This window comes from Panthera tigris, chromosome E1 (genome assembly GCF_018350195.1).
Source record: "Panthera tigris isolate Pti1 chromosome E1, P.tigris_Pti1_mat1.1, whole genome shotgun sequence".
NCBI lineage: Eukaryota > Metazoa > Chordata > Mammalia > Carnivora > Felidae > Panthera > Panthera tigris.
Window position 1 is genome coordinate 900,680 of NC_056673.1, and position 19,414 is coordinate 920,093.

General features: G+C 67.5%; 1 protein-coding gene across 1 annotated transcript in view; it reads left to right on the top strand.

Annotated features, from left to right (window-relative positions):
- Nucleotides 1-19,414, top strand: part of PITPNM3 (PITPNM family member 3) — a 54,207-nt gene that overhangs the window by 29,286 nt on the left and 5,507 nt on the right. Inside the window, exons 6-18 of the mRNA XM_042967179.1 lie at nt 2,232-2,308; nt 2,634-2,869; nt 4,297-4,486; nt 5,611-5,733; nt 6,040-6,230; nt 8,373-8,545; nt 9,730-9,900; nt 11,094-11,288; nt 11,693-11,841; nt 13,765-13,881; nt 16,086-16,202; nt 16,383-16,531; nt 16,764-16,913. Coding sequence (XP_042823113.1) covers nt 2,232-2,308; nt 2,634-2,869; nt 4,297-4,486; nt 5,611-5,733; nt 6,040-6,230; nt 8,373-8,545; nt 9,730-9,900; nt 11,094-11,288; nt 11,693-11,841; nt 13,765-13,881; nt 16,086-16,202; nt 16,383-16,531; nt 16,764-16,913 — 2,038 coding nt within the window. The remainder of the gene's footprint in view (nt 1-2,231; nt 2,309-2,633; nt 2,870-4,296; nt 4,487-5,610; nt 5,734-6,039; nt 6,231-8,372; nt 8,546-9,729; nt 9,901-11,093; nt 11,289-11,692; nt 11,842-13,764; nt 13,882-16,085; nt 16,203-16,382; nt 16,532-16,763; nt 16,914-19,414) is intronic.

A 19,414-nucleotide genomic window follows, 5' to 3' on the forward strand; every position in this document is an offset into this window, starting at 1 on the left:
CCCACTCCCGGCGGCAGGATCTAGGTCTGCGGGCGAGGCCTCCCCTCCTCTGTCCCCCGAGCAAGATGTCTTTGGCTGCCGTGGCCAGGGAAGGGGCGAGGGGTGCTGAGGACCACCCTGTCAGTCCCAGCCCCCCTCCCCCACCCGGAGCCAGGAGCCCCGCTCTGAGGCCTGTGCGTGTATGAGCTCGTTTATCCTCCGGCCCGCCCCGGGGGTGGCCTCTGTCATCCTCGCGTCCAGAAGAGGAAACCGAGAAGCCGAGGGCCGGCTCACACCGCGGCGGGGGGGGGGGGGGGGGGGGGGGGCAAGATGTGGACGCGGGCGCTGTCTGAACCGGGTGTCTCCCGGCCTCAGGAGTGAGGGGTCCCCCGGGGCCAGAGGGGACCTCAGCTGCACACAGCTCTTGGTCTTACCGTCCCTGGAGCCGCGAACGAGGCCACACGCACCACGGAACGTGGCTGCTTTGCTCTGGGGCGGTGTGTGCGTGGCAGGCCTAGAGGTACCACTCGCCAGCACCGTCCTGGGTTGGGCGTGGGACTTGGGTGCCGGCCGCTCAGCCTAACCCTGCGGCCTGGGGCACGTGAGGCAGGATGTATGAGCCTCGGTTCCTCGTCTGAAAACGGGGCTGATACCCAGAGGACCAGAACTCAGGGGCGGTGTGGGGACTAGGTGACAGTGCCTGGGACATAATACGTGCTCAGCAAAACCCAGGCCAGTTCTGTGTTTTGTCAGGAGCCTGTCCTGAGCACGGGGCCCAGGGCAAGGTCCCCAGGAAGTGAGCCGCTGGAAGGAGCCGGGGGAAGTACCGGGCAAGCCTGGCCTCGTTCCCTCCTCCTCCTCCTCCTCCTCCTCCTCCGGGCCACCCCTCCATCCTTTAGGGAACGAATTCCTGTCTGTGTGGGCGGGAGCCCTGAGCCCATAAAGCAGTTACCCTTAGACCAGGGCGGTAACCAGAAGGACCGAATCGTTCAGAATTACACTTCTGTGTGGAGAACAGCTTCTGGTTTCGTGTTCTTTGCTGAGTACCCTGGGGCCGGGAAGGTGGGGGGCGGGTGTCCTAACCCAGACCCTCGGTCAGGCTCCCACCCACACCTGCTGCACCCCTGCCCGCAGAGCCCCGGAAGGACCCTCCCCCACATGACCCCTAAGAGGTGCAGCAGGTTCGGGTGGGGTGGGTGAGGGAGGGGGAGCAAAGAAGGAAAGGGCCGTCCCAGCATGCAGCTGGCTGCTTCAGGAGTGAGGGAGTGAGTTCCCCGTCACTGAAAGCACACGAGTGGTCCACAGTCTCGCCACGTGGTCCAGACACGTACAAAATAACATCCTCCTTGTGGGGAGAACAGAGAGGAAGCAAGGTCAGCGTGGTGGGTGGGTGGGCTCCTCAGGATGGCAGGCGGCCCCAGGTGGGCAGCGAGGGGGCCGCGGGGTGTCTTCGAGGTCTCTCTCCACCCGAGAGCCCAGCACGGTGACATTGGGAATGTAGGTGTTAGATCACACAGCCTTCTCTGTAAGGGCCAGCCGGTAAATACTCCCAGCTTGGCAGGCTGTGAGGACTCGTGCAACTGTGTAACTCTGTCGCTGAGGCCCGTGTGCGAGCAGCCACAGACGGGATGTGAACCAGGGGGCCCAGTGGTGTTCCGGTAAAACTTTATTAACAGCAGTGGGCGCGGGCCAGATTTGCTTCTCGGCTGTCGCCTGCGGGTCCCTGCATTAGAGGGACCAGGGGCTCGGGCCTGGAGGCCCCAGAGGAGGGGTGGCAGCTGAAGGAAATGAGGACAGCCTTTCTTGCAGGGGGGTGACAGGGGCCTCACCCCAGAGGTCACCCAAACGCCGCCTTGCCTCTCTGGGCGTCCACCTGCCATGGGCCCCGGGTCCCCACATTCAAGGCCTTGCTACGGCTCTGATGGCTCCAAGCAGACAGTTTTAAAATATGCAGCTCTCCACTTTTCAGGAGGGTGCTCGGCCCCCATTTCCGTCCCTCACTAGAGGTCCCCCGATGGCACGCACATGGTTGCTGTTGTTACTGGCGAGGGAAGCAGGACAGCCTTTTCCGGGACGCCCTCCCTGGCCTCGGGGACGGCGTGTGCGCTGGGCCGGCCCTGGGGGGACAACGGCTTCTGGTTGTGTTGGTCTGGAGTCAGGGGCTGGACGCTGTCGTTCCAGCTGGGTCCCCGGGGACGCTGGGGCCCCAGGGAGGGAGGCCTGCAGGTGCTGAGTCCTCTGTCCCCCCGCAGGAGAACTGTATCGGGTTTCCTTGAGAAGACAGAGGTTCCCCGCCCAGGGCAGCATCGAGATCCACGAAGACAATGAGGTGGGCGGGGCTCCTGGCGGTGTCTGGGCTCCCTGTGGTCAGGACGTCAGGGGGACCCCCAGGCCGGTGGACATTTGACTTGCTCTTCACCGGACTTGCCGTGCGACCCTGGGCAGGTCCTTGTCTGTCTCTGGGCCTCCGGCTCAGACCCCCTCAAGAAGGTCTCTTGGGGCCCTTGGGGCCTTGACAGCGAGGGGCCTGCTCCGCCAGCAGCCTGGGCGGCCCCCTCTGCGTGCACAGGGGGCCACACCGGGGGCCGAGGGTCCCCGCGCCTGCGCCTCCTCTCCCTGCCTCCCGTGTCCACCCCGCCCAATGTCCTCCTCAGGAAGGCTGCCCGCGGCGCTCCTGCAAGACGCACGTGCTCCTGCTGGTGCTCCACGGGGGCAACGTCCTGGACACGGGTGCGGGGGACCCGGCCTGCAAGGCGGCCGACATCCACACCTTCGGCTCCGTGCTGGAGAAGGTCACGCGCGCCCATTTCCCGGCGGCCCTGGGCCACATCCTCATCAAGTTCGTGCCCTGTCCTGCCGTCTGCTCCGAGGCCTTCTCGCTCGTCTCTAAGTGAGTCCCTTCTGCCCACGTGGACTGGCCAAGGTTGGTGGGGTTGACGAGGGAGTGCTGTCCCGGCGGCGGGGGGAGGGGGGCGGGAGGTGCCTGCCGGGGCGTCCACGGGATGTCAGACGTTGACTGGCCATGAACACGCTGGTGGGGAGTGGTCAGCGAGGGTCCCGAGCAGTTAGCAGGTGTGCGCCCGGCCTGCCCTGCCCTGCCCTGCCGAGCCCGGTGGTGCTGGCTCCCTGTGCTCAGTAGGCCCGGTCCCCTGGCCCCGAGGACACTGAGGCCTCGGGAGGCCCAGCAGTTGCCCCCAGGGTTACCCAGAGAATGGAGCCGGGAATCGAACCCGGGCAGCCTGGCTTTCCCACCGCACGCTCAGAGCCCGGTGCGGGTGTGTGTTCTGATGCGGGCGGGCCAGGCGCTCTGGACGCCCGGGAAGAGCCAGGGAACCTTCCCCGGCCTGTTTCATCTGTAACGTGGGGACGATCGCGTCGGGAGCACCGCGTGGAGTGTTTGCGAGGACGCTGAGCGCTCGTGTGACTCACGGCTTCGTCCTCCGGCGTGGATGGCGCACTCTCGAGGACAGTGGGCCGGGGAGAGGGTGTCCGGGTCCCCACAGAGAAGCCGGCCAGAGGGGATAAGGCATCAAGCTCCCCGGGCCTGGTTCCTCCCCCCGCTCCTGCCCCCAATAGGGTCATGTCGGGCCCTGGTCAACCTGAGTTTGGGCCCTGGGTGGGGGTGGGGTGGGGCGGGGGCTCCAGCCAGCTGGCTCTGATGCCCCAGGGGACCACGGCAGGCAGGGTGGGGGGGGGGGCCGGGCAGGAGCTGGTCCCCGAGGGGTCTGAGCTACGGCAGAGGGAAAGGCTTGCACGTGGGGAAGCAGGGCAGCGAGGATGCCGTAGAGCAAGCTCTCGGTCCTTTCTGGGCTCACGCCTTTCCGCAAAGCCCGCGGCCCTGGACCCTCGCCCCAGGACGGTGCACACCATGTCATGCGCACAGCTACGTGTCCGTCTCCAAGCTGTGGCTGACGCGGGTCCCCTTGCCTGGAACCCTCTCTCTCCTCCTCTGTAGCGTCCGTAAAGCCTTCCTTGAGGCCTAGTCCAGATTGCACCTCCTCCGGGAAGTCTGCTATGATACGTCCCCACCCTGATCCACACCAGGCGGCTTCCTCCAAATCGGGGTGTCCCTTGGGGCCGTGCAGAAGAGGGCAGGGGAAGGTGGCCGGCCAGGAGACGCCAGGCCCACATCCTGGGCTGGCGCGGGGACGATGCCCCCGTCTGTGCTTTGTTTCTTGTGGCTCCTGCCTGGTTCTGCTTCGAGGGCCCCGAGCAGGGGCCTAGCCACGGCCGGCCCGTGCTCTCCTCTGCCCGGCGCGCAGCCCCAGACCTGCCCCTGCCTGAGCCCGGCCGGGCTTACCTTGACCCTGTCTGCAGCCTGAACCCCTACAGCCACGATGAGGGCTGCCTCGGCAACAGCCAGGACCACGTCCCCCTGGCCGCCCTGCCCCTGCTGGCCATCTCCTCTCCGGGGTACCAGGACGCGGTGGCCACCGTCATCGAGCGGGCCAACCAGGTCTACACAGAGTTCCTCAAGTCCCCTGACGGAATCGGCTTCAGTGGACAGGTATGACAGCCTGCCTCCCTAACCACCCCTGACCTAGCCTGACCGCTGTCCTCAGGCCGACCCTGACCCGGGTCTGACCCCTGACCTGAGTCTGACCCCTGACCCTGGCCTGACTGCTGTCCTTACACTGACCCTGACCCTAGTCTGACTCCTGATCCTGGTCTGACTGCTGTCCTCGGGCTGACCCTGACCTGAGTCTGACCCCTGACCCTGGCCTGCCTGCTGTCCTTACGCTGACCCTGACCCTAGTCTGACTCCTGACCCTGGCCTGACTGCTGTCCTTGGGCTGACCCTGACCTGAGTCTGACCCCTGACCCTGGCCTGACTGCTGTCCTTACGCTGACCCTGACCCTAGTCTGACTCCTGACCCTGGCCTGACTGCTGTCTTCGGGCTGACCCTGACCAGAGTCTGACCCCTGACCCTGGCCTGACTGCTGTCCTTACGCTGACCCTGACCCGAGCGTGACTCCTGACCCTGGTCAGACTGCTGTCCTCGGGCTGACCCTGACCCGAGTCTGACCCCTGACCCTGGCCTGACAGCTGCCTTCAGGCTGACCCTGACCCGAGTCTGACCCCTGACCCTGGCCTGACAGCTGCCTTCAGGCTGACCCTGACCCGAGCGTGACTCCTGACCCTGGTCTGACTGCTGTCCTCGGGCTGACCCTGACCCGAGTCTGACCCCTGACCCTGGCCTGACAGCTGCCTTCAGGCTGACCCTGACCCGAGCGTGACTCCTGACCCTGGTCTGACTGCTGTCCTCATGCTGACCCTGACCCGAGCGTGACTCCTGACCCTGGTCTGACTGCTGTCCTCGGGCTGACCCTGACCCGAGTCTGAGCCCTGACCCTGGCCTGACAGCTGCCTTCAGGCTGACCCTGACCCGAGTCTGACCCCTGACCCTGGCCTGACTGCTGTCCTTACGCTGACCCTGACCCTAGTTTGACTGCTGCCCTCGGGCCGACCCTGACCCGGCATGAACACCCATCCCCCACAGGGGTTCTGTCAGTGGCTCTCCGGGACAGGTCCCTTACTCTGCCGGGGACAGGGGACTGGTGCTCTGGCCGGGTACGGGGGCGGTGGGTCGGCGGCGGGCGGGCCTTTAGCCCCAGCTGTGTGTGCCCCAGGTGTGTCTCATCGGGGACTGTGTGGGGGGCCTCCTGGCCTTCGATGCCATCTGCTACAGCGCGGGGCCCTCGGGTGACAGTCCGGGCAGCAGCAGCCGGAGGGGCAGCATCAGCAGCACCCAGGTGCGGGCCGGCCGGTGGGGGTCGGGGAGGGGCCTGTCCTGGGGAGGTGAGGCGGCCGCTACCCCGGAAGTGTTGCCCTACGGGAGGAGGGCGGGTTTAGGCCGGGGTCGGGCGCCTACGTCCGGACCCCCGGTGGGCGGCCCCGGGCCGAAAGCCCGCGGTGACTCGGCGGCTCCCGCGCTCCTTCGCAAGAGTGCTGACCCGACGTCTGGGGAGGAAGGGGTTCATCCGCGCCCGGGGGAGGACACGGGGCCCCGGGGTCTGTGGTGGCTGCAGTGCTCTCCTGTCCCCTGCGCGACCCCAAAGGGCGCCCCCGTCGTGGCGGACGAGGCGTGCGGTCTGGCCGGCGGCAAGCGTCTCGGCAAGAGCAGCACTGACGTGTCCGGCGAGCCGGACGAGGACGCCCCGGAGCCCCAGAGGCCGTTGCCTCGGAAGCAGAGCGACTCCTCCGCCTACGACTGTGAGGCCATCGGCCAGCATCACGCCTTCCTGTCCAGGTAACCGCCTCCCGGGCCCCGTCCTCCTTCCTGCGCGGCGTCCGGGGCGGCGAGGACCGGCCCCGGGGCCCAGGCCCTTTCAGGAGGCCCGTAGACGGGCGCGGAGAGGCCGGGACCCCGGGCACTCCCCGTGGGCCCTGCGCCCCGTCCCTGCGCCGCCCCGACTTGCGGAGAGAGGAGACGGCCCTCCAGCGTCGCGGATGCTCAGCGTCGACCTCTGGCAAAGGGAAAATTACGCCCGGCCCGCTTCACTGCTGCTTAAGAAAAGGCGGTGGAAAAGCGGATGCGGGTGTGTTTTGCGAGCCGCTCCGGGGGGTCGTTCTGTTTGTCAGACGGGGCGGTGGAGGCTCCTGGAGGCCGGGAAGCGTCCTGGGATCACACGGCCAGCGCCGAGCAGCTGGGGCCGGACTCCGACTCCTGGTCCCTGGTGCGGTCCCTTCTGCAGAGTTGAGTGAGTTACGGGCACACTCATCAGGGCACAAGGGACCCACCTAGGAAAGCAGGCCTTGTTCCGCGCTGTCCCTCCGTTCTCTGCCCTGTCTGTCCTCGCTCCTTTCTTACCCAAGTGGCAAGTGTCACGGGGCCATTAGGAGGTTTGCAAAATAGGTCCCCTGTGACCGCTTCGGGGTCTTCCTCTTTGTACGTATTTTGTACATCCTTTGCGTTTAGTTTTCCTTGGAAAAAGAACCCTTCTACCGGGATCTTTTCCGATCCTTTGCCCACGTGATACGTATTCGGTAAATATTCTTAACGGGGAGCGTTTCACTGGGTGAGCGGACAGACAGCTCCCTTCACCCCAGTAATTGGATACTTGGCTCCTTCCAGTTCTGGGAAATTACAGCGTGCCTAAACGTTGGCGCGTGTGTAGGGCTGTTTCATTCGGGTGCATTCGTTCCCCGAAGAGAAATCCTTCCATCAAAGGCCCCGCACATTCAAATCTCTGACTGTTCGAAGCCCCTCTGTCAGCCTCAGTGCGCATCAGGCTTGCGGGGTGAAGTCGTGACTTTTCTGGTTCGCCCTTGAAAAGTCCTTTAAGAAGGCCCCAAATCCGGAGGGCGACAAGAAGTTGGAGGCTTCTGGTAGCCGGTTCAGCACAGCCAGCTTTTCCCTCTAGCGTAGGGACAGATGGCAGTTTCGTCAGACACCGGCGCTGTCCTCGCGGGGAGAGACAGGAGCCCGAGGACTCAGATCCGGCTACCCCGACCCCTCACGCACGGCCGGCGGGGGACTGGCCCGCGCTCTTTCCGTTGTTATTTCTCAAATTCCCTCTCTCCTCCATCTGGAATATTCTAGTTGAATTTGCATTCAGTTACTTGATTCGTAGATCCCGGGATCCCACTGGATCGTCTCACACTCTGAGCTGCACTTAAGTGCCACCTGGACGGTCCAGGGGCGCCCGGCTCTCCTGCCCGCCAGGCCTCGGCGGCCGCTCTGGGTCCAAAACAGCGTCGGCCCGGCTCTCGGGAGCAGCGGCGCCCGGGCTGGGACGGGGGGCAGTTCTGTGTGTCCCACCTTTCTCTTCAAGCCCTGCTCCCTGCGCAGGTGGTGCGGGAGGGAAGCGCACGCTGTCTGCACCTGGTTCTGCAGGTGGCCTGGGACCCGGGTGACAATGAACTTGCCCGATTCTGCAGGACCGGCTCCGTCCGGCTGGTCCGCGTACCGGCCAGGCCGGGCTCCGCCGGCAGACGGCGCGGGAGCTCACCGGGGGCCCTTGCGAAGCCGGCCCGATGGGGCAGGCCTGCCAGCCTGCAGGATGCTTAGGTGCTCTTAGGCCCTCAGCCCAGCCGAGAAAATGTTTTACGGGATCGTGGCCGCGAGCGTCTGTCCAAGTACGGTCTCTGGCTGCCGGCAGGTGACAACGGCAGAGTTGGGTAGATGAGACGGAGGCCGAACGGCCCCGCGGTCTAAACCATTCACCGTCTGGCCCTTCGGAGAAAAAGTGAGCCGACCGACACCTGCCTCAGCCGGCTGTCGGCCGGGCCCCGGTGGCCCGCGCCAGGGTGGCCGTCAGCTCTCCGGGCTGGCCGGCGGGCTCTGACTCCGGGCCCCGCCGCGGAGGCGGCGGGCTGGGCTCTCCCCGCTCAGCCTCCGCACCCCCGCTCCTTCGCTGACCGCCCTCCCGGGGCTCTCTCCCCTGGGCAGCATCCACTCGAACGTGCTGAAGGACGAGGCCGAGCCCCCCGCGGCCGGGGGGCTCCCGCCGCCCGAGGTCAGCCTGGGTCGCTTGGACTTCGACGTGTCCGACTTCTTCCTCTTTGGCTCGCCCCTGGGCCTGGTCCTGGCCATGCGGAGGACGGTGCTGCCGGGACTGGACGGTGGGTGGCGCTGCCGGGGCCTGAGAGGCCTTGTGTCTCTGGAGCACGGTGTCGGGGCCTCCGGCTAGGGGACGGTGGGGGGGTGCAGGGAGGGGTGGGGCATGGGGAGGGGGGAGGGAGGGGCAGCCTCCCCGGGTGGGGCAAAGGTGAGCCAGCCCCGGTGGGTTTCACCTCCCTGTCACATGCCCCACGTGGGCAGTTGTCGTGCTCCACAGGAGGAGAAGCCACATTTACCCTCCTGCCGCCCTCCTTCCCCGGCACCCCCAGGCAGACCTGCGGCCGGGGCGACCTCCCCGACCCCCGCACAGTCCCAGGCCCGCCTTAGTGCCCGCGGCCTGAGCGCCTGCCCCCAGTGCTCTGAGATACACGGTGAGGTGATGTGCACCGGCCTGTGGTTTAGCAGTGAGTCTGAGGGGACAAGCGGCGGGGGCACCTCGAGGCCCACACGTCAGGGCTTCTCAGAGTCCTTTTCCACAGCGCTCACCAGCAGCCGCCACCGTGGGACGGAGAAGGGAGGGGCTCTCCTTGAAGTGGGGAGGGGTGAGGAGGACTCCCACGCCGCCTCCAAGTTGGCGAGGGGACCTGGGTCTCCCAGGACTCCGGACTCCGGACCATTCAGTCCCCCGACCCCGGGGGAGGGGGACACGGGGAGGCCTCGGGGGAAGACACCTGCCGGGCTGGGGGGAGAAGTGTTCTGCGGCTCTGGCCAGCCTCGAGCCCTGTCTCCCGCCTGCCTGGGGGCTGAGCGGCTGGGGAGGGGGCCGCTGATTCCGGCTGGGAGATCCTGGGTCTGCCTGGTAGGTCACATGGAGAGTTCGCGGACGCCGGAAGGACTTGCAGGAGACCGAGCAGGGGAAACAGTGGAGGGAAGGCCTGCGTGGAAGAGGGACTGCCTGAGCAAAGGCACAGAGAGGGGCAGCCGGCAGGCCGGGGTGGGGAACTGCAGAGGAGCGCGGGCCGCGGCCCTGGGGCCTAGAGCGCCGCTCCTGGTGGGGCAGGTTGGCAAGGCCCTGAATGCCAAACGCGGCAGCACGATGGCTTTGGTCCTGTTGGTAGCAGGGAGCCACGGCATGTTCTTGAGCAGAGGGGTGGGCCACCCGAAGCCGCACTCAAGGAAGCCTGCTGGGCCCAAGGGAGCAGGAACTGGCAAGGGGCTTCCCCCACGTCCTCTCTGTCCCCCTCAGGCTTCCAGATGCGTCCCGCCTGCAGCCAGGTCTATAGTTTCTTCCACTGCGCGGACCCCTCTGCTTCGCGGCTGGAGCCCCTGCTGGAGCCCAAGTTCCACCTGGTGCCGCCCGTCAGCGTGCCCCGCTACCAGAGGTTCCCGCTGGGCGACGGGCAGTCCCTCCTGCTGGGTAGGCTCTCGGCGGTTGCGGGAGGGGGGGCGGTTGTGTGAGCGTGCCGAGCCGGGGGCTGGGCCCCCATGGTGGCACTCCGGGGCCACCCTCTCTGGTCCAGGCTTTCCACGCGCTGGCCGAAGGGGGACTTGACTCCCCGCCGACCAGGGGCCACGTGCTCCAGAGCAGGAGGAGGGGGCGGAAACAGCTGCTCACCTGTGTGCACCCCTGCTCTGTCGGGGGCGTCCTGGGGCCCAGAGGCCAGGCTCTGCCCCTGGCGGGCTCCTGGGGCCAGCACGCTGCTCGAGCCATCCGATCTGAGTGCAAGCCCAGGGGTCTGTGCTGGGTGCTGTTCCCCAGCCTCGCCCCTGGAGGTGCAGGGCCGGGAACGTGTCATCCCGGTGGGCATCGTGGAAGAGGGGGCCTTTGACCACGGCATTTGGACAGGCGGAGCAGAGCTGGAGGATGAGGGTCGGGGGGCACTTGTAGGTGGAAGGAGCAGCGGGAACAGGGCAGGTGGGTCTGGGGGAGGCCAGTGGTCTCCAGGGCTGACGCGGAGTGAACCAGGCACGGGCAGGGGAGGCCGGCGTTGGCCGTCGGGGCTGGGAAATCAGGGCCTTGGTTCCACATCCTGGATGAGGAGGTTTGGTCAGAGCCTGTTCAGGAGTTTGGGCCAGACTGGGGGAGGGGGGGTGCCGTGCATGAGGCTCATTCAGGATCCAAAAACAGCCCCCCCCCCCATTTTTAATGGAAACTTAATTTCCAAAGTCCTGCCTCGTCAGGAGCTTCCACGGACGGTCTCCCCCGTGCACCCGAAAATGTGTTGCTCTGGGCGGGGCAAGGCCCTGCCCCGGAGAGCGCCCTAGCGCCTTGGCTGACACGCCTGTTCCCACCCGGGCTCGGCCGCAGGCCTCTGTGCCTCGGGGGCGGGGGGGGTCCGTGGAGGGGCACGTGGTGACCGTCTGCCTCCGGAGGTGCCCTCGGCAGTTCTGCCACAGACAGAGGGGATGGTTGGGACCCACGACTTAGAGGAGGTGAGACCCAGCCGGGCCCTGGGGTGCAGGCGCCCCGTCGAGCCCCGGGGGGTTAGGGGCGCGGGCTGCCCGTGGGGCGGGGGTGATGGTGAGCGGACCGGGGGGGCCCAGACTCCCGCCCGGTGCAGGCAGCTCCGGACACACGGCCTGGCCCTGACCGCGACCTTCCCCCGCCAGCTGACGCTCTGCATGCCCACAGCGGCCTCTTCCTGGAGGGCGGCTCACGGGACAGCCCACCGCCCCCGGACGCCCCCGCCCCGTCCCTTCAGGCCCCGGGGGCCCAGTGCCCTGCACGGAGGATGAGCCGGGACAGCTCACACAGCGACAGCTCAGACTCCTCAGACAGCCTGGCCCCCGCGGGCGTCTCCCACAGTGAGTGAGGGTTTTCGAGGTGCTGCCTGCTTTGAGGGAGAGGGACCCCCCCCCCCACCCCGGGGCGGGCGCTGGTCCACTGCCGGGCTGCTGAGGGCGGGCTGGGAGCGATAAAGGAAATCCATCCAGACTGAGCCCCGGGGCCGAGCCGCGACCCCGGCGTTTGTCTCCACGGGGCCGGCCCCCGCTGCTGGGGACCGGGTTGCAGGGCTCGTCCTGGGGACAGGCAGGAGAAGGGGCTGGTGGCTCACGGGAAGCTGAGTGGTCACGTCCGGGGCTCCGGCCCCGGACCTGCGCCCCGAGTGGCCCGTTCACCGCGGGGTCCGTGTGCCGGGGCCCCACGCTGCCTCTCGGGTCAAGGCCCAGCCAGGCCACACGGTCCTTACCCGGATCTCGGCCCGCAGTCACGGCCAAGTGGTGGGGCGCCAAGCGTATCGACTACGCCCTGTACTGCCCCGACGTCCTCACGGCCTTCCCCACCGTGGCCCTGCCCCACCTCTTCCACGCCAGCTACTGGGAGTCCACGGACGTGGTAGCCTTCATCCTGAGACAGGTACTGCTGTCCCTCTCCGGGCCCCTCGGGAGGGCCCGTCCTGCTCTCTGGGGAACAGGGTGTCTTGCGGGCCACACTGCGCCCTGGGAGGGCGTGGGGGTTACGAGGTCACACGGGGGGTTTCGTGGAGAGCGCTGGCTTCTGGTCAACGGCGTGGCACTTTCTGGAAAATTAAATAGAAACCGCACAGGAGAATGGACCCGTGTTCCGCCTGGAGACGAGTCATAAATGCCTGTTCCTCTGAGGGTCTCGTTGTCCTCGGAGAGGCCGGTGACTGAGGGGGAGCCTGGGGGGGGAAGGGGGCCGGGAGGCGGGGTGGGTGGCCAAGGGCGGGAGTTTGATTCTGTTCTGTGTCCCGCGAGAAGCCACCGCAGGGCTGAACAAAGAGAGAGCTCGTGCCTGACCGTGTTCTGGGAAGGGAGTCCTGTGTCTGCTGCTTGAGGGGCCAGAGAGAAAACCCCAGGCCCGTTACAAGGCCAGCCTGGGGGCCCGGCTTTGGGCCGGGAGCTGGTGCGGAGGCCCGGGGGGCCGGGGATGGGGCGACAGCAAGGCTTGCTGGCATCTGGGCGTGAGGGACCGAGGGCCGTGCTGCGGGGCCTGATGCCCACCTGAGCACCGGGGGGGCTCCCTGGGGTTGGGGAGAGCAGGGCCAGGCCGGGGCGCGGGAAACCGAGTCTTGGGTCTGGGCCGGAGAAGCACGAAGGGAGGCGAGTGGAGGCTGGGGCTCGGCAGACGCCAGTGGTGGGTGTCCCGGTGACGGGCGCGGTGCCCCGATTCTGAGGTGGGTTTTGCCCCCACCGAGCGGCTCTCCCCGCCAGTGGGGCATCCTGCAGCGTAGCCCAGTTGTGACCCCGCCGACCCCACGGCAGCGTCGGCCCCGCCAGTTCCGGGTGCAGGTCGTTGCCCGGGCTTCCGGCCCCTGAGACGGACGGTCCGGCAACCCCGCCTCGGGTCCTGCCGTGCGCTGGGGCGGCCTCCAGAACCCGGGGAAACGCCGCACTCCCTGCCTCACCAGCTTCTTGTAAAAGTTCCCTGAGCCCCGTCCTCTGGGGTTTTCCCGGAGGCTTCGCCGAACCGCACGGCTCATCGAGTCATTGGCCACCGGCGACCGACCGGACCTCCCGCCCCTCGTGGGTCCCCAGAGGTCAGGGGGTGGGACTGGAGGGGCCAGCCTCTGGTCACGTGCGGCCTGCTCCTGGCCACGGCCCCCCCCCCCCCTTGGGTGGGGTCCAGATGCCACCTCACTAGCAAACAAAAGGCATCTTGAGGGCTCTCTGGCATCGAGGAGATTCCAGAGGTCTTGGGAGCTCTGAGACCAGATCTGGGTTTCCCACGTGGGAGTCGGGGGTGTCGCTGTAGGCTGAGAAGTGTAGGGACGGGGACCCAGGGGGTGGAGGAGGAACCCTGGAAGGTGCAGGAGAGCCGGGAGAGGGCGCGAGCCTCTGCGCTGGGCCGGACACAGTCTGGGGGCTGCCGGGGGGGGCGGGGGCAAGGGGAGCAGGCGGGTGGGAGCCACGCAGGGTGAGGCTTCCGTGGGGCGTGGCTCCGACAGGCACAGGGTCCGTCCTCGGGACGCGGAAGGGCGTGACCCAGTGGGGGAGGGACGGAGCCACGGGGCTGGGTGGGAGGGAGGACCGGCCAGCTGCTGGAGCAGCGGGGCAGGGAACGGGTCTGAGCGGGGGGGCCGCGGGTTTGGACGCCGTGCACAGAGGCTGCTCCCTGGCAGAGCATCTGAGAGCCCGCGGCCTGGCCCCGGCTGTCAGGATGGCGGCAGACGGGTCCCGGGGCTCCCGGCCTCCCGAGGGTCCCAGGCTGGCAGGTGGCTGGGGGGGGGGGGGGGCGCTGCCGGCCCTGACAGCCTTCTGGGAAGGAGGGAGCTGGGTGGGCCCGGCCGACCCGGAGCCCTGCTCGGCTGCCCGTCAGGTGATGCGCTACGAGAACGTGACCGTCAAGGAGAACGCGGGCCTGGATCCTGCGGCCCTGAGCCCCGCCAACCCCCGTGAGAAGTGGCTTCGCAAGAGGACCCAGGTCAAGCTGCGGGTATGTGGTCGTTGGCACCGTGTCCTGGTGGGGGCGGGGGTCTCAGCCGGTCTCAGGGAGCAGGGTGCCCTGGGGGCTGGGGCACCCGCGTGGCAGGGGAGGGCTGCGGGTGGCAGGGAAGGTGGGGGTGGGGTCGGGGCTACGCGGGGGGGGGGGGGGCTGGTTCCCGAAGGCCCGGCTCCAGGGGAGCACCAGGGCGGGGTCCAGGGCGCTGGGGGTGGAGCGGCTGCCGTATGTCAGGCCTCTGGAGACGCGGATGTGAGTCAGGGTCTTGCCCGTGACCGTGGGGCTCACGGTCTGATTCGCCTCTGAGTGCGTACGGCCCCGCGTGGTGTCTGCGGTGAGAGAGGGAAGCGCAGATTAGGAAGAAAACGGAGAAAAGGACTTGGGGCAGACCAGGCAGGGCTTCCCTGAAGGAGAGTCGCCTCCGTAGGGTATTGAAGGATGAATAGGAGCGTGGGATGTGTCACTTCATCTGTGTTGTGGATGTGGCCCCCTGTGCCGGGTCCACAGACGCAGCCACTGCTCCGGTGGGCCGTCTGGTGGGAGCACCAGACGTGGACGCTGAGGACCCTGAGCGCGGACCGGTGCTCCGCGAATCAACTCTGTTCTCGCAAACGTATTTATTGAGCTACGGTCACGTTTTCTACAACTCGCCTGCTGAAGGGGGACAGTTCGGTGGACGCGAGCGTGTTCACGGATGCGCACAAACACCACTACGGCCAAGTTTAGGACCTTTTCGTCACTTCGGAAAGAGGCCCCTTTCCCCGTAACCGTCCCCGACCGTGGTCCCTGCCCCTGGCCTCAGCTGTCTGTCTGCTCTGGGCCGTCCGTGTGGCGGAACCACCCGGCGTGTTGTCTCTGCGTCCGGCTTCCTTCTCGGAGCCCTGTGCTCTGGGGGGCGCGCCCACGTTGCGGCCGGCGTGGGTACCTCGTTCCGCTTGACGGCCGAGGATCTTCCCGCGGACGGACACGTTCCGTTTACCCAGTCGTCACCTGTGGGGCCTTCGGGCGGTTCGCACCTTTTCTCTACCGTGGACGACGCTCCGGGCTCTCGTGTGTCCTCGTCTCTCGTGGGATCCAGCCGCCCCGGCGGGTGCGAGGCGGGGTCTCCGTGTGGTTTTGCTTCGCGTCTCCCCGCGGATAGGTGACACAGGCGTCTTCCCGTGTGTCTGTTTCCGCGAGTTAAGTCTCTCCTCCCTGGAGTTTTGGCGGTGTGGCCCGTGCCCCCTCCCGACCGTCTGTGGGTCCGGGTCCCCCGAGCCCAGTCCAGGGGCCGGTGCAGGTGGGGGGGGTCCGCTGAATTGCACGCAGACGCCGTGAGAATGGAGGGCGGGGGTCCACGGGGCGCTTCTCGGACGTGGCCGGGCCAGGCCGTAGCGGGTGGGCTGGGAGGTGGGGGCAGACAGAGTCGGGGGGGGGGGCCCTGCAGTGCCTGGCCCATGACAACTGGGGGCCACAGACAGGTCACCGGGCACGGCCGTGACGCCGAGCTCAGGATCCGGAATTCACCGCGGGCGCCTGGGCGTCGGCAGTTCTGTGCTTTGGCACGGCTAGTGTTGACTGAGGGTCCCCGCTGAGGGCTGTAAGCAGAGCCCCGGCCAGGGGGAGCTCGGTGGGTGGGGACAGACGCCTGTGGGAACGGTCACCGGCTTGAGGGGTTCGGTCTTGGAGCGAGGCTGGGGGCCGAGGGGGGCCTTTGAGCTGCGGGGCGAATTGAAACCAGAAGTGGAGAAGCCTGGGGACCCTGGATGCTTACAGACAAAGTGACTCCGTGTCCGGAAGGATCCGCAGTGTGGGGGGTGGGGGACCCCAGGGAGGCCGTAGCTGGTGCGGGGCGCAGGCGGGGTCCCCACGCACCTCTCCACGCTCTGACGCGTTTACATTTCCCAGTAAGAAGACACACGGTAAGTGGCTGTGGGATGGGACCTGTGATGTGGAAGGCGGAACGGGAGGCGTCCTGGCAGGGTCCGGCCCAGGAGCCGGGGAGGAGGACAGCCAGGGGCCCGGCCGCCACCTCAGGGTGCGTGGGACGGTCAGGATCAGGGTGCTTGTCCGTCTGCGGGAACCCGGGGTCCACAGCACACGGCTCCGAAGGGGTGACGCGGCAGGGACACGTGTGCCCCGCGGTCCTGAGGACAGCGTCGGGAGGAAGCTCACGGTCCGGCCCCAGTGGCAAAGGCCGAGCTGATCTCTGCTTTCAGAACGTCACCGCGAACCACCGGGCCAACGACGTGATCGCCGCGGAAGACGGCCCGCAGGTCCTGGTGGGGCGCTTCATGTACGGGCCCCTGGACATGGTGGCTCTGACCGGAGAGAAGGTGCGAGGGCCGGGCCGGGTGGTGGGGCGGAGCAGGGCCGGGAGGGTGAGCGGTGGGGAGGGCCCGAAGTCCGTGCGCCCGAGGGCTGGGCGTGGGGGCCGAGGAGCCGCCGAATGCCCCCCGGCCCCCGCCTGCAGCCCCCGGCCTTCAGGGCGTCCCCTGGCCCCTCACCGCGTGCAGGTGGACATCCTGGTGATGGCGGAGCCGTCCTCGGGCCGCTGGGTGCACCTGGACACGGAGATCACCAACAGCAGCGGCCGCATCACCTACAGCGTCCCGCGGCCCCGGCGCCTGGGGGTGGGCGTCTACCCCGTGAAGATGGTCGTCAGGTAAGACCCAGGCGGATCGTGCCGTTCGGTGCCCTTCCAGCCGGGCCGGCCCGGTGATGGAGCCCTGGGGGTGCTTTCCGGGGTGGGGGGGAGAGGAAGACGGACCGGCTGGCCAGCTGTGGCTTCAGGAGATACCGGCCCACTGCTCCCTGAGCCGGGCCCGGGCCGACCCCTGGCCTCAGGCCACGAGCTGAGTGCGATGCGGGGCCGACCACAGGCAGGTGCCTTTTAGGGGCGACCAGACCTTTGCGATGAGCTACCTCACGGTGCTGCCCCGGGGCATGGAGTGCGTGGTGTTCAGCATCGACGGGTCCTTCGCGGCCAGCGTGTCTATCATGGGAAGTGACCCCAAGGTCCGGCCGGGGGCCGTGGACGTCGTCCGGTGAGTGTTCCCTCCCGTCCCTTCCCAGAGGCCCCGGGAGAGCCGGGCCGTGTATTTTTCCGGAATTCCACAAATCTCCGGGGCAGGAACTGGGGAGTCCCGGTCACGTGTACCGAGGGTCCCCGAGAAACGCCCTGCCACCGTCTGGACGCTAGCTCCCCCTCCCTCCCGCCTCCGTTTGATCTCTGCAGCCAGCCAGGCCTGGGCTCCCGAGTTCTGACTCCAGGCGGGGTCCAATCGGCGTGTTCTGGTGGCCTCTGGGAGAAATGGCTCCGAATGTAGCAGCCGAAAAGAATATCATTCCATCTCTCGCGGTTCCGTGGGTGGGCTGGGCTCTGCTGGGAAGTCGTCACGTGGGGTGTTCCCGTGACTCACGGCCGGGTGGCCATCTGGGCTGGGGGCGGGGCTCATCCGCAGGCTCCCCTCGGGCCCGGGTTCGAGATGGCCTCTGTACTCGCGGTGGCCGGGCCCGCTCTCTGTCCGCGGGGCCAGCCTGGGCCGTCTCGTGGAGACCCGGGTGGAGGCCGCTAAGCCTTCTCAGGACCCAGCCTGGGGCGTCACGGTGACCTTCCCGCTGTGTTCCGCTGGTCGTGAGTAGTGGCAGGGTCCGCCCGGATTCTCGGGGAAGGGACCACCTAAACGTGTGGATACGGGACACGTGGCTCCCAGGGGCCACCCTCTGAGCCTGACTCAGGCCCAGTGATAAGTGGAAGATTGGAGCTCGTACAGCTGATTGGGGAGAGCAGGGCAGGCTTCCTGAGAGAGGTGGCGTCAGAGATGGTCCCCGAGGGGTGGACGGGTTCAGTCCAAGCCGCTGCACAAAGGTTAGCAAGTGTGGGGAAGCGAGAAGAAAATAGAAAACGGATTTTGATAGGCCAGAAAGGAGGACGCGGGGCGACAAGGACGGGAAGAGCAGAGCACACGGTGAGACGGGGTCAGGGTGGTTGGATTTTGGAGGCCAGACCAGGACGGGGCCGGAGGTGGGGCAGGAAGCAGCCGTGTAGAAGGGTGTCACCGCAGGAGAGTGAGGGAGGAGCCACTTTCTCCCCTCCCTGCCTCCCCCCTCCCTGCCTCCCTCTCATCCCTCCCTCTCACCCTCCCTGCCTCCCCCCTGCCTCCCCCCCTCCCCACCTCCCTCCCCACTTCCCTCCCTCCTACCCTCCCTGCCTCCCTGTTTCCACCTCTGCCTCCCTCCCTGCCTCCCCCCACCCCATCCCTACCTCCCTGCCTACCCCCTCCCTGTCTCCTCCCCTCCCTGTCTCCTCCCCCAATCCCTGCCTCCCTCCTACCCTCCCTCCTACCCTCCCTATCTCCCTGACTACCCCCCACCCTACCTCCCTCCCTGCCTACCCCCCTCCCTGCCTCCCTCCCTCCCTCCCTGCCTACCCCCCTCCTTACCTCCCTCCCTGCCTCCCCCGTTCCTGCCTCTCTGCCTCCCTACCAGCCTCCCTGTTTCCACCCCTGCCTCCCTCCCTGCCCCCCTCCCTGCCTCCCCCATCCCTCCCTCCCTCCCTGCCTCCACCCCTCCTTCCATCCCTGCCTCCTTCCCTGTCTCCCTCCCTCCCTGCCTCCACCCCTCCTTCCATCCCTGCCTCCTTTCCTGTCTCCCTCCCTCCCTGCCTCCACCCTTTTGTGAGGCTGACTCAGGGCCAGGCCCGAGAGCAAGGCAGCCCCACGGGGAAAACAAGTCTCAGGCATGAGAAACTAACCCGGACTCCAGCTGAGCAGGACCGATGCCGGGCCTCAGCGTAGTAGCAGTGATCCCTCTGGGGAGAGCAGACCAGCCTGGACTGGGGACCCCAGGGTTAGCTGCCCTCCAGATGCCCCTGGCCCTGCGGGAACAGGCCCTGGACGGACAGGCTCGAGCTCCTGGCAAGTGTCCAGCTCGCCCTGTGAGGGTGGGTGGCTTATTCCTCTTACGTCTTCCCCCCCCCCCGCCCGTCAGCGCCCCCCTTCCACGGCTGGGAGTGGGGGGGGCTGTGGTCCTCTCCCCCGGGGACCCACACCGTGGTCTTCACGTGGGCTCCTGAGTCCCTGCCGTGTTCCACAGACCCTGCTGCTGATAAACGGACTACCGGGTCCAGCTCAGAACTAGCCAGAGTCCCCAGGGTGGCGTCTGAGCCTGTGTGGGATTATGGAACATCCCCCCCGAACCCTCAGGGCGCTCTCCAGGTCTGGAGCCCCCCAGTCTATGGTGAGCCGGGGGTGGCCGGTGCCACAGCAGCCCTTGACAGGCCCGAGCTCATCTGGCATCTTGTAGGCAGAGTCCCGTGTGAGGTCAACAGACAGCACACTCCCACCGTGCTGCGGGAGCAGACAGGGGAGGCCTGGGAAGCTGGGAGGGCTTCCTGCACGAGGGGGCCTTGAGAGGGGATGGGAACGTGAGGAGATGAAGCCCCGAAGGCCGTCCAGGGGAGGGGTCCGCAGCTGGGGTCCCAGCTTGAGCTGGAGCTCAAGGCCCGTGGGTGCAGCAAAGCAGCCCCGTGTGGCCGGGGTGATAC